Source organism: Entelurus aequoreus, linkage group LG01, assembly GCF_033978785.1.
Source record: "Entelurus aequoreus isolate RoL-2023_Sb linkage group LG01, RoL_Eaeq_v1.1, whole genome shotgun sequence".
Taxonomy (NCBI): Eukaryota; Metazoa; Chordata; class Actinopteri; order Syngnathiformes; family Syngnathidae; genus Entelurus; species Entelurus aequoreus.
Window position 1 is genome coordinate 15662256 of NC_084731.1, and position 20052 is coordinate 15682307.

Below are 20052 nucleotides of genomic sequence, written 5' to 3' on the forward strand. Positions count from 1 at the left end.
GCACCTGGGAACACACTGTGCACTTCTGATTGGTGTTTCTATGCATGTGTGTGTGTGTGTGTGTGTGTGTGTGTGTGTGTGTGTGTGTGTGTGTGTGTGTGTGTGTGTGTGTGTGTGTGTGTGTGTGTGTGTGTGTGTGTGTGTGTGTGTGTGTGTGTGTGTGTGTGTGTGTGTGTGTGTGTGTGTGTGTGTGTGTGTGTGTGTGTGTGTGTGTGTCTCTGTCTGTCTATGAGACTGCAGTGCGTTAATAAATTATACCCACACAATGTACATAGCAGGTAAGCTAACATCAGCCTACGGTGACAGCCAAAATATCTACTAACGTTACTTACCGCGATGTGCTTTCTCAAATTTGACGTTGAGTTCATGTAAGCTTAAGCTTGTTGTTGTTTGCCGCTGAAACTTTATGTGCAGTTAATCATGTGACCGCCTGGCTCTGTTTGATTGGTGAAACGGAGTCAAACGTCACCAGTGACTGCATTTGATTGGTGAAACGCAGGCATGCGATAGATCCTACTTTGAAGGTCTGTCTGACAAACCAAAACAAACAAAGCTTGCATTAACAGATCGATAAAAATCAGTAGCGAGTAGCGAGCTGAATTAAATGGAGCGGAGTAAAAGTAGTGTTTCTTCTCTATAAATATACTCAAGTAAAAGTAAAAGTATGTTGCATTAAAACTACTCTTAGAAGTACAATTCATCCCAAAAGTTACTCAAGTAGATGTAACGGAGTAAATGTAGCGCGTTACTACCCACCTCTGCCTTTAAATCACATAAATAACAGTTTCATATGTAACATGTTACTGTATGTATTTGTTTCAACAAGGGTTTATGTGAGTAATCTCAGACATGGGCTATGAATAGGCTGGGCTTGCATTACTCCTTGAACAGAGTAACAGTGAAGATCAATGGGGAACTCGGATCAAATTAGTTATCTTCTTACCACTCCCTTTCAGGCAGGACCATCATGTTTACATACTGTATATTCCTTATTGTACTATATGAATTCATATTTTTATATGTCGTCTACCTTGTACTTTTCATTGCCTGAAATAGTAATAATAATAATAATAATAATAATAATTGCCTATTGTCATTTATTTACATTGTGGAATGTTTGATTTGTTAAAGATTATTACGGCCGAATATTGTTGTGAGGACCGGGAGTAAATATTGCAATATTTGATGTGAAACAAAACATTAATACTGGGAAACAGGATGACGGAACGACAGCTTTAGCACCCGCCGCGCACGCCGGACTCCTACAGTGGAGGACACTTCCGCTTCCTGGCCGGACTGATATCGGAAGAAGAAGGAACAGCCCTGGTGTCTCATTCCTGTCTTTAATGTTTACATTTTCAGGTTGGTACAAATGTTTATTTTCACGAATCAGAACATTTTATGACACATTGGACGAGCTTTGTGTCGGATTGTAGATGTGAAATATCTTAGTTTGACAAGTCCTTTGTTTGATGTGTTGTAAAATGGCCGCGACTGTTTGCTAAATATATTATTGTGCAAACACACACAGCAGTGCTAAATATATTATTGTGCAAACACACACAGCATTGCTAAATATATTATTGTGCAAACACACACAGCAGTGCTAAATATATTATTGTGCAAACACACTCAGCAGTGCTAAATATACTATTGTGCAAACACTAGGGATGATGTTCGAAACCGGTTCTCCCGGTTGTTTGATAAGGAAAAAAACGATTCCATGGACTTGAATCCCTTTTTGAGAACCGGTTCCCGTTATTGAGAAAAAGAGTTGGTTCTTTATTCGGATCCCTGGGAACGAATCCCGTCCCACAGGAAATGCCCTGTGGCACGTCCCAGGAAATGACATAGCTCAGTCATTAGGCGGCAGATACAGAAGCAGCAACAACAATGGACCGGAAAAAAACGCCTCAAGGCATGGCTTCATTTTACAAAAAAATACGACGAGGAAACGGCTATCTGCAATTATTGCCAGGCTTCGCTCTCATGTAAGGGGGGAACTACAACAAGCATGATGAAACATGTTCAGGCTGCACATAACCTGAAGGTTAGAGAAAGGTGTCGTTGAGAAGCAGCGACAGAGATGACGAAGCACGCCCCTCTTCCTCTGCTTCAGCGCCAATTCCAGTGATAGTGCTGGTGAGGGTTAGGGTTAAGGTTAGCACATTTTTTCTCAGTGATTAGATATAAAAAAGTATGTTGCATTCTCTTAGCCATTGATTTAGTTGGCTAACTGTTGCAGTAATGCTGGTGTGTGAATGGTATTGGATGATATAGTTGATAGTAATGCTGACTAAGTGAAATGTGTTTCCACAGAGAGATAGAACAATCATCATTTATACAGACTGCCAGACACAATCACCCAAGACCAGCTCAGTTGGGACACAACTTTCCATAAAGACTCTCCAAGCACATGTCCAGAAGTAAAGGTTTGTAAAGTACTGGAACTACTAGTAGTACAAGTCGGTTTCCTTAGTATCATTGTGACTAATGTTCCTTTTGTCTTTGTACAAACCCACACTACACAGATAAGTCAACAAAGTGTCTTCATTGAGAGGCTACAAACCAAACCCCAGGTACCCAGTAGTGCTAAAAAATATAAATAGAATATAAACCAACTGGACATGCATTGCATCGACATCTGGAAGGGTGTTCCCCACATCTGGGTCCCTTTTCAAGGTTCATTCTTTTTCCCTAGCTGTAGTTTTTGTAACTTTTGATCAGGGGATGTCATTGTGAGTAGTCCTGTGGCTTGACGATATATCGACCTACATATTATTGCCATTAAGTTTATGGAGCCAAATTAACCACTGATGTAATGATTATACATAATAATCATGCATGTATATCCTTCCAAATGCAATAAACCTGTATTTCTCATATTTTAACATTATAATTGGAATGTAAACTTTAAAATCTCCCCAATTGAATAACACAAACAAATATTAACAATAACATATCCTGCACTACCATGAGCTAATGCAACGAAATTTCGTTCTTATCTGTACTGCAAAATTCAAATTTGAATGACAATAAAAGGAAGTCTAAGTCTCTAAGCCATATACTTTGCGAGCAATTGTTTGCAATTGAATAAAAATCACAAATCACAAAAAAAGGGGGTGGGGGCTCAAATATACACAACTATAACAATAAATAAACTGGCTAAATAAAGTAATGCACTTCAATATTGAACATGTAGGCAGATGTAGACTTGTACATTACTGCCTATCGTTCACAATCATTATGAGAGACAAGAAGACAAAAAGGTTTTTTTTGCATTCTAACATACAAGTTGGCTCGCTGTAGGTGGCTAGCAATGCAGCTAATGTTAGCAATAAATTCTACCTCTAAACCACTTTAAAATGCCTCCAAAAACCACCAAACAATACTTAATGTACGTTGTGTAACCTGTATAATAACCAAACTGTAGCAACATTTTTATTGTAAGAGTGAACACTGAGGATCTCTTTTTCTAGTGTGCTAACACATCTGCATGCTATGGTATTAGCTGTAAAAGCTAACTACGGAAAGAGATAAGCTAACTTTTACGTCCGCACAAATCACGTCAGAGTTTTTGATGCACAACACAATGTTGTAAGACAGCAATCTTAATGAGTGAAAAACATGAACAATCATATTACAGTATCTATAAAGTATTTGGTGGTAGCGGGGGTGTATAATGTAGCCCGGAAGAGTTAGGGATGCATGGGATTCTGGGTATTTGTTCTGTTGTGTTTATGTTGTGTTACGGTGCGGATGTTCTCCCGAAATGTGTTTGTCATTCTTGTTTGGTGTGGGTTCACAGTGTGGCGCATATTAGTAAGAGTGTTAAAGTTGTTTATATCGCCACTGTCAGTGTAACCTGTGTGGCTGTGGACCAAGTATGCCTTGCTGTCACTTATGTGTGCAGGCAGAAGCTGCATACAACATGTACCTGGACTGGCATGCTGTTATTGCTGGTTGTAGAGGGCGCTAAATGCTGTGTCACCACAATATGCCCTTATTACTGTAGATAGGGTGAAAATCGGAAAATAATTGCCGCGGGAGATTACAGGGAGAGGCACTGAAGTCCGGAAGTCTCCCGGGTAAATCGGGAGGGTCGGCAAGTATGCGGCTGAGCCGCATCAGAGTAGTCAAAGAGCCACATGCGGCTCCGGAGCCGCGGATTGCCGACCACTGGGCTAGGGGTTTGGTGGGGGTATGGTCAACATGATGTCATCATGTATTTTCTTTAAAAATGCTTGTAAAAAAATGTTGGTATAAATTTAAAAACAAATCTGTGTTATTGATTAGTAATAAGATATTATTGTGTCTTTTTTTTCTAATAGTGGCTGTTTATTGTACTTTAAACATTTTTTAAGTTTCATTAAAAATGTTGAGCAACAAATCTAGTATAATAAGCATAAGATTTGCATTAAAAGTTAAAAAGAGTGTCGGGCATTGTGTGACTTCTTCTAGAGGCTGCATGACCTTATATTACTTTGCCTTGGTTTCATGTAAAAATAAACCAAATGTTCAAAGTGTGGTAGCTTTTACTTTGCCGTAGCGGACCATCACAATAATTACATTAGGGGAATGTAAGTCAGAGGCATGATTTATAATCTAGAATGAACTTTTACCAATTTAGAAGCGACCATGAAGCACCATCTTACCGGAACTGTCAACACTGTAGCGCACTAGCTAGCTGTCTGTGTTCATGGCTAAAAGTAGTTTATAATAACAATATTGCAAATACTTGGTTAATATTTAAGTCACAAGATGTAAAAATGGGGTATTGTTGCCGTTTTTTGGATGCATTTTTAGAGTGATTTAGAAGCATAATGGATTACTCCAATTAACTGCGTTGTCATCCACCGAGAACAAGCCGATTATTACAAATTGGAATGCAACAAAAATACGCGTGTTCTTGTTTCTCATAAGGATTGTAAATAATAGACAAAATTCCAAAATATCTTCAAAATATCACAGAGCTGATGCTAACACGTCCCACTTCAGTGGTGCCATTTCTACATACAGCCACTAAAGTAAAGCACACAATACATTTGTAAATGTGGCAAATATAAACATTTATTTATTAAATCTGTTCTCCTAAACCACTATTACAAACATGCTAGCCAGGACTGGGGAGTCTGTAAAGTAGGTTTTCATTTTTTAGTCCTGTTCTTAGTTCTGCTTAGGGTGTACGAGCAGCTATCATAATTGTACGAAAGGTTTTACTTCTGTGGTTATTTTGTCTTTTTCATGACATGTTGTATTGTTTCTGTTATTCCTTAATGTACAGTATGGTTATGACATCTTGGTGACTGATGACTAGGGATGATGTTTGTTAAGAAATTATCGATTTCGATAACTTTATCGAATCCTCTTATCGAACCGATTCCTTATCGATTCTCTTATCGAATCCAGATAGGTTGTTGTATATGGAAAAAAACACAATACTTGGTTTCACAAAAGCTCACTTTTATTTTTTAAGAAAAAAATAAAATAAACAGAGCAAACACTGCCCTGGTCACTCTGGATGTCATGAATGTCATCATCTGAAATAGGATAACGTTAACATTATCTGGAGCGGTATGGCGTAGTGGGTAGAGCGGCCGTGCCAGAAACCTGAGGGTTGCAGGTTCGCTCCCCGCCTCTTACCATCCAAATCGCTGCCATTGTGTCCTTGGGCAGGACATTTCACCCTTGTGAATGAATGACTTGCTATACAGGGTGAAGATCCAGTCGATCAAATAAATATGAGTTGTAAAAATTAATGATGGGTTCTCACTTCTCTGTGAAGCGCTTTGAGTGCCTAGAAAAGCGCTATATAAATCTAATCCATTATTATTATTATTATCTTAATTCACATCTTGCAAGCACTAGTTTATTAGACAGACATGCAAACTCTGGAGTGGTGTAGGCTACAAGATACCGTTAACGTTATCAGACACATACAAAAAGGCTATTGTTACCGTTAGCCACTGACTATGCTTAGGTAACGTTAGTCTAGCTAACATTACTGCAGTCCTGGTTGACATAAAAGGTAACGTTATTTTAGCCTAAAGGCTACAAGTGAGCAGAAATGGAAATTAACCGGCAACAGTTGACGTTAGTTACTCACCGGCACTATCACTGGGACTGCAGGTTGAAGCAGAGGAAGAGGGGTTTGCTTCGTCATCTTTGTCGCTGCTTCTCCACGACACCTTTCTCTAGCGTTCAGGTTATGTACGGCCTGAACACGTTTCAACATGTTTGTTGTACTGCTCCCCTTACAGGAAAGCCAAGCCTGGCAATAATTGCAGATAGCCGTTTCCTCGTCGTATTTCTTAGTAAAGTGAAGCCATGCCTTGGAGCGTTTTTTCCGGTCCATTGTTGTTGCTGCTTCTGTATCTGCCGCCGAATGACTGAGCTACGTCATTTCCTGTGACGTGCCACAGGACATTTCCTGTGACACTGCGATTCGTTCCCAGGGATTCGAATTAAGAACCAAATATTTTTCTTTACTATAGTGGCTTCGATAACGGGAACCGTTTCTCAAAAAGGGATTCAAATCCATGGAATCGGTTCTTTTCTTATCGAACAATCGGGAGAACCGGTTTTCGAACATCATCCCTGCTGATGACATCCTCAATGACATTATCACAACATATGCAGGACAATGTCTCATGGGACTGAGTAAAGCTGGGCTTTTCTAAACCATGCGTTTTTATTCTCATGTCCTGCAGACATCAGCAAGCGTGGACCTCAAGTATGGAGCAGGATGAGCCCCAGCCCCTCTATATTAAAGAAGGAGAGGAGGATCCCCCACAAATCAAAGAGGAAGAGGAGGAGCTGCAGTACCGCCACATTAAATGGGAAGAGGAGGGGCCAAAGCAGCCCCACATTAAAGAGGAAGATGAGGAGCCACACTCCACCAACATTAAAGTGGAAGATGAGGAGCCACAGCCCCCTACATTAAAGAGAATGAAGAGTCATAGCTTGGTTCACATTAAAGAGGAAGAGGAGGAACACAACATCAGTCAGGAGGGAGAGCATATTGAAGGACTGGAGGATTTCCCAGTGGCTGGTGTCCCTGTGAAGAGTGAAGACGATGAGGTCAAAGGTGAAAGTGGGGAGAAGAGAGAGGCGGAGCCTCCAAGCAGCAGCTCAGCTCAACACATGACAACAGAAGCTGATGGAGACCACTGTGGAGGATCACAAGCAGACAAGATCTTAGCTCCACTGTCAGATAGTGGCGACACAACGCCACACTCTTCTGATTCTGAAGACTCTCAAGCTGATAAGACACGTCACACTGACAACACCCGCTTGAAATGTTCCCATTGCGACAAAACATATATTTACCGTAGTCATCTGAAAAGACACATGAGGAGACACACTGGAGAAAAACCTTTTTCCTGTTCAATCTGTGCAAAAAGTTTCACTCAAAAACACAATTTGAAAACACACCTGCGGACACACGCTGCAGAAAAACCTTTTTCGTGCTCAGAATGTAGTAAGGTTTTTGCACACAATTGCATGCTGAAGGTACACATGAGAATGCACACCGGAGAAAAACCCTTTTCCTGTTCAATCTGCGGTAAAGATTTTGCTCGCAGGCAATATTTGACAGTACACATGAGAAAACACACTGGAGAAAAACCCTTCTCCTGCTCAGTATGCGGTAAATGTTATACGCGAAATAACGATTTGAAAATACACGCGAGAATGCACACAGGAGAAAAACCTATTACTTGTCCCGTATGTGATAAACGTTTTACACGAAGTAACTATTTAAAAGTACACATGTTATTACACACGGGAGAAAACCCTTTTTCTTGTTCAATATGTGGTAAAGGTTTTCCACGAACTTGCAATTTTAAAAGACACATGCTAATGCACACCGGAGAAAAACCTTTTTCTTGTTCTATCTGCAGTCAAGGTTTTTCACGATCTAGCGATATGAAAATACACATGAGAATACACACTGGTGAAAAGGCCTTTTCTTGTTCAATCTGTGGTAAAGGGTTGACACGAATCCGCGGTTTAAAAATACACATGATAACACACTCTAGCGAAAAACCATATCACTGTATAAACTGCAACAAAAGCTTTTGCCAACAAAGAACCCTTGTATTTCACATGAGAAAACACACAGGGCAGAAAGTGTTGAGTTGCAGTGTGTGTGGTGAACGGTTCTCTTATAAGTACCAGTGTAAGAAACACAAGTGTGCTGCTGAGAACAGCAGCAGCAAATGAAGCTGCAGGATTTGAAATACTCTGTTAAAACTATAGCATCTATAACATCAGCACATATAACGTGTGTGACATCATTGTTGTGTGTAACACAATCTTGTTAATATGAGTCGAACATTTGTAGATTAGAAATTTTGGATTGGTGCTTTTTTTAGTCAAGTACTTGTATTAACATACAACAGTGTGTCCTTGTATTTAAAAATGAACAGAAATTTTTGATTGAATAAGTATTTTATGTCTATATAGATATTCTTAATTACATTTTATATTTACTCACAGTGTTTTATATCGATTTTTGATATGTAGGAAATGTTACATATTTTCATTTCTTATTGTAAACATTTCCATAGATGAACTCCTTTATACGATTAACAAATTTGTTTTGCATTTATTATATGAACTAAATCCCTCTTAGTTCATATGTGAAACGTCTTCTGGACCACTTCTGGAAGCATATTTATATTTACTTCACATGTCATTTGAGCAGTTGTTTTATACACGATCATTAACCTCCGAGGACAAAGCTACGAACAATGGGAGACCGGGCTTTCTGTTCCGCCGCTCCCAGTCTGTGGAAAGCTCTCCCTGACCACCTGAGGGCACCACAGGCTGTGGATGCTTTTAAAAAAGGCTTAAAAACCCTTCTTTTTTAAAAAAAAAAAAAAAGCCTTTTTTTTTTTGGTTATATGCATACTAATTCTAACTATTAGACTGTTCTAGTTTTTATTTTTATTTATTTTTAATACTCTGTAGCACTGTGAGGTTGTTTGCTCAATGTAAAGTGCTTTTTACAAATAAAATATATTATTATTATTATTACTTTTAAAATGTGTGACTTTATGTACCATTTGTTGGGTCTTGATAATCAATTGTATTAATTATCTTTAGTAACCTGCGTCCCAGGTGTGTTTCGGTCCACGCTGAGGCCACCTGGGATGGGGCGTTCCAGTCTTGTCCGTGTCGGGGTTGGTAACAGCCGGCCTGATCCCGGTCGTCAAGGTAAGTTCCATCCTAGTGATAAGGTGCGGTTGGCTGTCCTTGCTAAAAACTTTTAATGATGTATAATTTGCTTTTTGTGGGGTGTATGCAGGCAGAATATGTGCATGGGGTTCAGAAGGTAATGCAAGACCTCTGTTATGATTGTGTATGCCGGTAGTGACACTATGTTGCCGCCGGGGGGCGCTCCATCGCCTGACCCAAGGTTTATTGCTATGAAGCCGGGACAATTTGGGTCACCAACTTGGGTGTCCATGGTCCCCTGGTGTTGCTTCAGCATAGGTTACGCGAGGGCAATGCCGCGTCTGGTCCAGAAGCCGGCTATTTTGGCGGCTCTATTCCGGGGGGAACCAACTTGCGCCAGTGAGGTTGTCTCCGGTAGATGAGGTCACCTACCTAGGTTCCATTCTAGAGGCTAATCTTTCCTGTGATAAAATGGCAACCAAGGTAATCAGAAAGGTTAACCAACGAACCGAGATTTCTCTACAGAATCTCCTCTCTGGTCAACAAAAGCACCTTGAGGATTCTGGCGGGAACTCTCGTTCAACCCTTTTTCGATTACGCATGCACCTCCTGGTACCCTAGCACCTCCAAAACCCTCAAATCTAAACTCCAAACATCTCAGAACAAGCTAGTCAGGTTATTTCTAGACCTCCACCCCAGATCCCACCTCACCCCTACCCACGTACTTTTCTAAAGTGGGCTGGCTCAAGGTGGAGGACAGAGTTAAACAACTTGCACTGAGCCTAGTCTATAAAATCCACTCACCTCCCTGATACCGAAGTACATGTCAAACTACTTCCTTAACGTAAATAACCGCCATAACCACAACACCAGGGGGAGCTCCACTAACCACGTTAAACCCAGATTCCGAACTAACAAAGGTCTGAACTCATTCTCTTTCTATGCCACATCAATGTGGAATGCGCTCCCAACAGGTATAAAAGAAAGGGCATCTCTATCCTCCTTCAAAACCGCAATAAAAGTTCACCTCCAGGCAGCTACAACCCTAAACTAACACCCTCCCCGGATTGCTAATAACCAAATGTAAACAATCAAATGCAGATACTTTTTCTTATGCCTTCTGATCTCTCTCTCTCTCTCTCTCTCTATGTCCACTACTTGCTGTCCATATCCTACCCCCCCCCCCCCTCCACACCCCTGATTGTAAATAATGTAAATAATTCAATGTGATTATCTTGTGTGATGACTGTATTATGATGATAGTATCAGGTAACACCTAACGTTAACGTAACGTTACTGTATGGTTCTCTTTTGGTTATGCAAGATGAGAACGTTCTAAGAACGTTCTTAGAAAAAAACTATAGTTTTTGATATGTTCTCATCTATAACCAAATATAATTTGCCTGCAATGGAAACAGCAACTGTTAGGCTTTTATACGTGTTTTTTTTCGCAAATGTACTTTTTAGACAGTATGTTGTAACGTTTCCCTAACTTTCTGCGAAAGTGTTGTGTTTTGTGAACAATCTGACGCCGGCTGAGTCAAGGCTGCACGCACAGTAGGTGGCGGTAATGCACACACAAGGTTGCTTGCCAACCGCCATAAAAATCAAAAGAAGGAGAAGAAGAAGAAGACTGCACGCATGCACAATTGAAGCTGCTCCGTGAGACAAAGAAGGACGAAGGCTAACTACTTCCAGAATCCCGATTTTAAAGCAATTTGGTGCGCCATCCATTTATCACAAGTAAGTATAGTAGTGATGGGTTGATGAGGCCTCATGAAGCGTTTCGACACATTGCAAAACTGTATTGATACTGTGTCGATACTGTGTCACTAAATACTGACATCTGCTGGACATTAAAAATCCCTACAGGCAACCTATGGACCGACTCAACTGACACTGATTTGATGACCTAGTATATACAATAATATAAACCAAGTCATTGTATTTCATTTAGGATTATTTCATATCTTCATTTAAATAAAAATATATTTTTATCTTTTTTAGATACAGTCAAATAATGTGAGCATGTATCATGACTAGGATGGTAGAAGGTGGGGATTGAACCCCAGTAACCGATTGCTGGCACGGCCACGCTACCAACTTCGCCACGCCGTCATTCCTGTACCGTCTCTAGTAACAGTAGTGATGGGTCCTGCAACACAGATGCATAGGCGCATGCGTCGAGCTCATAGAGCGAAACCCTTTGTCGGTGCGCGTACCGCTTTTAGAAAGTCACGTGACCGATCATGAGCTGCTTTGGTCACGTGACCGATACGCGAACTGTATCGCACTGACGCCTCTGTGCCCTGTGAGCAACCTTCCCTCTAAGGTGCGCGCCTGCGCAATTGCGCAGTGCTCAAGCGTCCTCCGCGCACACCGTGCGCCGCACAGCCAATATATGCCGCGCACCAAATCAAACCCATCTGAATTCTAAACAAAATAAACACATAAATGCAACTTTGAGTGACAGTGACAACAAGCGGCCCTAATGGTGTTCGTCAACAACATGCATTGCGCCGCTTCCTAATAAACACAGTTTGGCGCGCAGGCGTCAGTGCGATACAGTTCATGAGCGGTCACGTGACCAGAACAGCTCATGAGCGGTCACGTGACCAAAACAGCTCGTGTTCGGTCACGTGACTTTCTAAAAGCGATACGCGCACCGACACAGGGTATCGCTCTATGAGCTCGACGCATGCGCCGATGCATCGGTGTTGCCGGACCCATCACTAAAGTATAGAAAGAGTGAAATACGAAGCACGTTTTTGTATAACAATTTCCAACTTACATGATTAATTTCAGACCATTTTACGGTTTTAGCGTTGTGTATAAATGCGCGCCATGCGCCGGCGCTAACTAGCATACATTTCTCGTGCAGGTTGGCTGTTATAACGTTTCCAAACTGACCAAAGACCAACGAATGACTTCTGAAGAAGGGTGGATTTATCTGTAGCCTAGTTAAACAATAATTTTCCCCGTCAGTGATATGGTTTGAATGCTGCCTGAACGTTCCGTGAACGTTATAGTTCCGTGTGTGCGATAATAGGGCAACCCATTTTCCTTGGTTTTTTTTTTTATAGAATAAACACAATATGAAGAAGTTTCAACAGAGGGCTTATAAGCGTAGATGGGCTGCCACAACTAGGCATTTGAAGAAGCAATGCCGACAGTCAACTTTAGAATAGGTGAGGGCCGACATCCGGGCAACTGAGCTACATACGGGTTCTTCGAGCCGTAGCAACCAGACTGGCGTTGAAAACAAACCGTTGCCATTACTCTTTAACCTGTCGACCTACGCTGGTTAAACCCGTCATTCTGCCTCCAAAATGCCGAAAAACAAGTCAAGGCAACGTTTCAGTAAGTTATACCTTCTTCAGGCCGACTTAGCTGGCGTGAACGTCTGCTCGGCGCTGTGTAAAACGACTTGTAAACAACAGGAAGGGTCAACCTTATGCTTATCATGGGGCGACAGTACCCTCTTCAGGCCAAACACAGCTACAACAAGGTGTACATTGTTTTCTCCATTGTCGAAATTATGTAGAAATATACATCCATCCATCCATCCATTTTCTACCGCTTATTCCTTTCGGGGTCGCGGGGGGCGCTGGAGCCTATCTCAGCTACAATCGGGCGGAAGGCGGGGTACACCCTGGACAAGTCGCCACCTCATCGCAGGGCCAACACAGATAGACAGACAACATTCACACTCACATTCACACACTAGGGCCAATTTAGTGTTGCCAATCAATCAACCTATCCTCCACCCTCCTCCATCACAGTGTGGTTCCCCGGCGCCACAGTCCAGGATAAGAATAGACTGCAATGCATCGTACGTGCTGCGGAGAAGGTGATTGGCTGCAAGCTCCCATCCCTCCAGGACTTGTTCTCCTCCAGGACTAGGAGGCGTGTGGGTCGGATCACAGCTGACTCTTCTCACCCTGGACACACACTATTCTCCCCTCTCCCCTCAGGCAGGAGACTACGCTCCATCCAGACCCACACCTCCCGCCACCTGAACAGTTTTTTCCCCTCGGCCATCAGGCAAATGAACAATAACTCCTAACAGCAGCTCCTTGAATTCCTTGAATCCCTTCTAAGTCTATCTGATAGCTCAGTCACAGCTCTTTTTATACCAAATATGTGTTATATGTGTTTTATGTCGCACGTTTGCACCAAGAAAAATTCCAAGTTTGTGAACATGTTCTCAAACAATGGCAATAAAACGATTCTGATTCTGATTCTGATTCTGATCCCCAGGTGCATGTTTTTGGAGGTGGGAGGAAGCAGGAGTACCCGGAGGGAACCCACGCAGTCACGGGGAGAACATGCAAACTCCACACAGAAAGATCCAGAGGCCGGGATATATTATAATCCAAATTAATAAATAACTAAATATGCATTTTAAAATAAAAAAATAAATAATATGAAATAACTTCAAAAATAACAAAAAACACCCTTAGTTACACTGTTCCATTTTGGAATCTAAAAGAAGCATAACCAGGTGAAAAGAGAAAAATGTCCCCAAAAAAGTGTTTTTGGCCAGTTTAAGGGATTTTTATGACTAAAATGACTACAAACCACATTGTGAATGAAGTATGCGGACGACACAAGAGTAGTGGGCCTCATCCGTGACAACAACGACATGGACTACAGGGAGGAGGTGAAACATTGGTGCAGAACCACCAACCTGGTCCTGAACGTCGACAAGACCAAGGAGATCATCGTCGACTTCAGGAAGCACCAGTCCAGCCACGCTCCACTCTTCATCAACGGCACAGCGGTGGAGATAGTGAGCAGCACTAACTTCCTGGGGGTGCAGATAACTGACAATATGACCTGGTCCCTACGCACCGGGGCTCTTGTAAAAAGAGCTCAGCAGCGCATGCACTTTTTGCGTCGGATGAAAAGAGCACAGCTTTGATTGATTGATTGATTGAAACTTTTATTAGTAGGTTGCGCAGTGAAGTACATATTCCGTACAATTGACCACTTAATGGTAACACCCTTGAACAGAGTAACAGTGAAGATCAATGGGGTACTGGGATCAAATGAGTTATTTTCTTACCACTCCCTTTCAAGCAGAATTGGACCGTCATGTTTACATACTGTATATTTATTTTTGTACTATATGAATTCCCATTTTTATATGTCATCTACTTTGTACTTTTCATTGCCTGAAATAGTAATAATAACAATTTTCGATTACGCTTGCACCTCCTGACTGATGATAACAACCAAACCCCCCCTCCACACCCCTGATTGTAAATAATGTAAATAATTCAATGTGTTTATCTTGTGTGATGACTGTATTATGATGATAGTATATATCTGATAGTATATATCTGTATCATGAATCAATTTAAGTGGACCCCGACTCAAACAAGTTGAAAAACTTATTCGGGTGTTACCATTTAGTGGTCAATTGTACGGAATACTTCACTGTGCAACCTACAAAGTCTCAATCAATCAATCAATCAAACCATTTATTGGTCAATTGTACGGAATATGTACTGTACTGTGCAATCTACTAATAAAAGTCTCAATCAATCAATCAATATTCCTTTTTGTACTATATGAATTCATATTTGTATATGTCGTCTACCTTGTACTTTTCATTGCCTGAAACAGTAATAATAATAATAATAATAATTGCCTATTGTCATTTAATAACATTGTGGAATATTTTATTCGTTAAAGATTATTACGGCCAAATATTGTTGTGAGGACCGGGAGTAAATATTGCAATATTTGATGTGAAACAAAACATTAATACTGGGAAACAGGAGGACGGAAAGACTCCTATGGTGGAGGACACTTCCGCTTCCTGGCCGGACTCCTATGGCGGACGACACTTCCGCTTCCTGGCCGGACTCCAATGGCGGACGACACTTCCGCTTCCTGGCCGGACTGATGTCGGAAGAAGAAGAAAGAGCTCTGGTGTCTCATTCCTGTCTTAATACCTTTTCAGGTTGGTACAAATGTTTATTTTCACGAATCAGAACGTTTTATGACAAATTTGACGAGCTTTATGTCGGATTGTAGATGTGAAATATCTTAGTTTGACTAGTCCTTTGTTTGACGTGTTGTAAAATGGCCGCGACTCTTTGCTAAATATATTATTGTGCAAACACACACAGCAGTGCTAAATATATTATTGTGCAAACACACACAGCAGTGCTAAATATATTATTGTGCAAACACACACAGCAGTGCTAAATATAATATTGTGCAAACACACACAGCAGTGCTAAACATATTATTGTGCAAACACACACAGCAGTGCTAAATATATTATTGTGCAAACACACACAGCAGTGCTGAACATATTATTGTGCAAACACACACAGCGGTGCTAAATATATTATTGTGCAAACACACACAGCAGTGCTAAATATAATATTGTGCAAACACACACAGCAGTGCTAAACATATTATTGTGCAAACACACACAGCAGTGCTAAATATATTATTGTGCAAACACACACAGCAGTGCTAAACATATTATTGTGCAAACACACACAGCAGTGCTAAACATATTATTGTGCAAACACACACAGCAGTGCTAAATATAATATTGTGCAAACACACACAGCATTGCTAAACATATTATTGTGCAAACACACACAGCAGTGCTAAATATATTATTGTGCAAACACACACAGCAGTGCTAAATATATTATTGTGCAAACACACACAGCAGTGCTAAACATATTATTGTGCAAACACACACAGCAGCGCTAAATATATAATTGTGCAAACACACACAGCAGTGCTAAACATATTATTGTGCAAACACACACAGCAGTGCTAAATATATTATTGTGCAAACACACACCGCAGTGCTAAATATATTATTGTGCAAACACACACCGCAGTGCTAAATATATTATTGTGCAAACACACACCGCAGTGCTAAATATATTATTGTGCAAACACACACAGCAGTGCTAAACATATTATTGTGCAAACACACACAGCAGTGCTAAACATATTATTGTGCAAACACACACAGCAGTGCTAAATATATTATTGTGCAAACACACACAGCAGTGCTAAATATATTATTGTGCAAACACACACCGCAGTGCTAAATATATTATTGTGCAAACACACACCGCAGTGCTAAATATATTATTGTGCAAACACACACCGCAGTGCTAAATATCTTATTGTGAAATCACACAAAGCAGTGCTAAATATATTTTTGTGCAAACACACACAGCAGTGCTAAATATATTATTGTGCAAACACACACAGAGCAGTGCTAAATATATTATTGTGCAAACACACACAGAGCAGTGCTAAATATATTATTGTGCAAACACACACAGCAGTGCTAACCATATTATTGTGCAAACACACCACCAGTGCTAAACATATTATTGTGCAAACACACACAGCAGCGCTAAATATATTATTGTGCAAACACACACAGCAGTGCTAAATATATTATTGTGCAAACACACACCGCAGTGCTAAATATATTATTGTGCAAACACACACCGCAGTGCTAAATATATTATTGTGCAAACACACACCGCAGTGCTAAATATATTATTGTGCAAACACACACAGCAGTGCTAAACATATTATTGTGCAAACACACACAGCAGTGCTAAATATATTATTGTGCAAACACACACCGCAGAGCTAAATATATTATTGTGCAAACACACACAGCAGTGCTAAATATATTATTGTGCAAACACACACAGCAGTACTAAACATTTTATTGTGCAAACACACACAGCAGTGCTAAACATATTATTGTGCAAACACACACAGCAGTGCTAAATATATTATTGTGCAAACACACACCGCAGTGCTAAACATTTTATTGTGCAAACACACACAGCAGTGCTAAACATATTATTGTGCAAACACACACAGCAGTGCTAAATATAATATTGTGCAAACACACACAGCAGTGCTAAACATATTATTGTGCAAACACACACAGCAGTGCTAAATATAATATTGTGCAAACACACACAGCAGTGCTAAACATATTATTGTGCAAACACACACAGCAGTGCTAAATATATTATTGTGCAAACACACACCGCAGTGCTAAATATATTATTGTGCAAACACACACAGCAGTGCTAAATATATTATTGTGCAAACACACCCAGAGCAGTGCTAAATATATTATTGTGAAAACACACACAGCAGTACTAAACATTTTATTGTGCAAACACACACAGCAGTGCTAAACATATTATTGTGCAAACACACACAGCAGTGCTAAATATATTATTGTGCAAACACACACCGCAGTGCTACATATATTATTGTGCAAACACACACAGCAGTGCTAAATATATTATTGTGCAAACACACACCGCAGTGCTGAATATATTATTGTGCAAACACACACCGCAGTGCTAAATATATTATTGTGCAAACACACACAGCAGTGCTAAATAAATTATTGTGCAAACACACACAGCAGTGCTAAACATATTATTGTGCAAACACACACAGCAGTGCTGAACATATTATTGTGCAAACACACACAGCAGTGCTAAACATATTATTGTGCAAACACACACAGCAGTGCTAAATATATTATTGTGCAAACACACACAGCAGTGCTAAACATATTATTGTGCAAACACACACAGCAGTGCTAAATATATTATTGTGCAAACACACACAGCAGTGCTAAATATATTATTTTGCAAACACACACCGCAGTGCTAAATATATTATTGTGCAAACACACACCGCAGTGCTAAATATATTATTGTGCAAACACACACCGCAGTGCTAAATATATTATTGTGCAAACACACACAGCAGTGCTAAATATATTATTGTGCAAACACACACAGAGCAGTGCTAAATATATTATTGTGCAAACACACACAGAGCAGTGCTAAATATATTATTGTGCAAACACACACAGCAGTGCTAAATATATTATTGTGCAAACACACACAGCAGTGCTAAATATATTATTGTGCAAACACACACAGAGCAGTGCTAAATATATTATTGTGCAAACACACACAGAGCAGTGCTAAATATATTATTGTGCAAACACACACCGCAGTGCTAAATATATTATTGTGCAAACACACACCGCAGTGCTAAATATATTATTGTGCAAACACACGCCGCAGTGCTAAATATATTATTGTGCAAACACACACAGCAGTGCTAAATATATTATTGTGCAAACACACACAGCAGTGCTAAATATATTATTGTGCAAACACACACAGCAGTGCTAAATATATTATTGTGCAAACACACACCGCAGTGCTAAATATATTATTGTGCAAACACACACAGCAGTGCTGAACATATTATTGTGCAAACACACACAGCAGTGCTAAATATATTATTGTGCAAACACACACAGAGCAGTGCTAAATATATTATTGTGCAAACACACACAGAGCAGTGCTAAATATATTATTGTGCAAACACACACAGAGCAGTGCTAAATATATTATTGTGCAAACACACACCGCAGTGCTAAATATATTATTGTGCAAACACACACCGCAGTGCTAAATATATTATTGTGCAAACACACACAGAGCAGTGCTAAATATATTATTGTGCAAACACACACCGCAGTGCTAAATATATTATTGTGCAAACACACACCGCAGTGCTAAATATATTATTGTGCAAACACACACCGCAGTGCTAAATATATTATTGTGCAAACACACACAGCAGTGCTAAATATATTATTGTGCAAACACACACAGCAGTACTAAATATATTATTGTGCAAACACACACAGCAGTGCTAAATATATTATTGTGCAAACACACACCGCAGTGCTAAATATATTATTGTGCAAACACACACCGCAGTGCTAAATATATTATTGTGCGAACACACACAGCAGTGCTAAATATAATATTGTGCAAACACACACAGCAGTGCTAAATATATTATTGTGCAAACACACACAGAGCAGTGCTAAATATATTATTGTGCACAAAAACACAGCAGTGCTAAACATATTATTGTGCAAACACACCACCAGTGCTAAACATATTATTGTGCAAACACACACAGCAGCGCTAAATATATTATTGTGCAAACACACACAGCAGCGCTAAATATATTATTGTGCAAACACACACAGCAGTGCTAAATATATTATTGTGCAAACACACACAGCAGTGCTAAATATATTATTGTGCAAACACACACCGCAGTGCTAAATATATTATTGTGCAAACACACACAGCAGTGCTAAACATATTGTGCAAACACACACAGCAGTGCTAAATATATTATTGTGCAAACACACACAGCAGTGCTAAATATATTATTGTGCAAACACACACAGAGCAGTGCTAAATATATTATTGTGCAAACACACACAGAGCAGTGCTAAATATATTATTGTGCAAACACACACAGCAGTGCTAAATATATTATTGTGCAAACACACACAGCAGTGCTAAATATATTATTGTGCAAACACACACAGAGCAGTGCTAAATATATTATTGTGCAAACACACACAGAGCAGTGCTAAATATATTATTGTGAAAACACACACCGCAGTGCTAAATATATTATTGTGCAAACACACACCGCAGTGCTAATTATATTATTGTGCAAACACACACAGCAGTGCTAAATATATTATTGTGCAAACACACACAGCAGTGCTAAATATATTATTGTGCGAACACACACAGCAGTGCTAAATATAATATTGTGCAAACACACACAGTAGTGCTAAATATATTATTGTACAAACACACACAGAGCAGTGCTAAATATATTATTGTGCAAACACACACAGCAGTGCTAAACATATTATTGTGCAAACACACCCCCAGTGCTAAACATATTATTGTGCAAACACACACAGCAGTGCTAAATATA

General features: G+C 40.0%; 1 protein-coding gene across 5 annotated transcripts in view; it reads left to right on the forward strand.

Annotated features, from left to right (window-relative positions):
• Positions 1-1271: 1271 nt before the first annotated feature.
• Positions 1272-20052, forward strand: part of LOC133656076 (zinc finger protein OZF-like) — a 34060-nt gene continuing 15279 nt past the window's right edge. Inside the window, exons 1-4 of one of the 5 annotated variants that reach the window (XM_062057247.1) lie at positions 1272-1362; positions 2320-2432; positions 2532-2579; positions 6711-7436. In XM_062057247.1, coding sequence (XP_061913231.1) covers positions 6736-7436 — 701 coding nt within the window. In that variant the 5' untranslated portion in view covers positions 1272-1362; positions 2320-2432; positions 2532-2579; positions 6711-6735. Of the gene's footprint in view, positions 1363-2319; positions 2433-2531; positions 2580-6710; positions 8892-15007; positions 15152-20052 lie in introns of those variants that run through there. The other 4 variants (XM_062056924.1, XM_062057083.1, XM_062057157.1 and 1 more) reach the window with 4 other exon arrangements.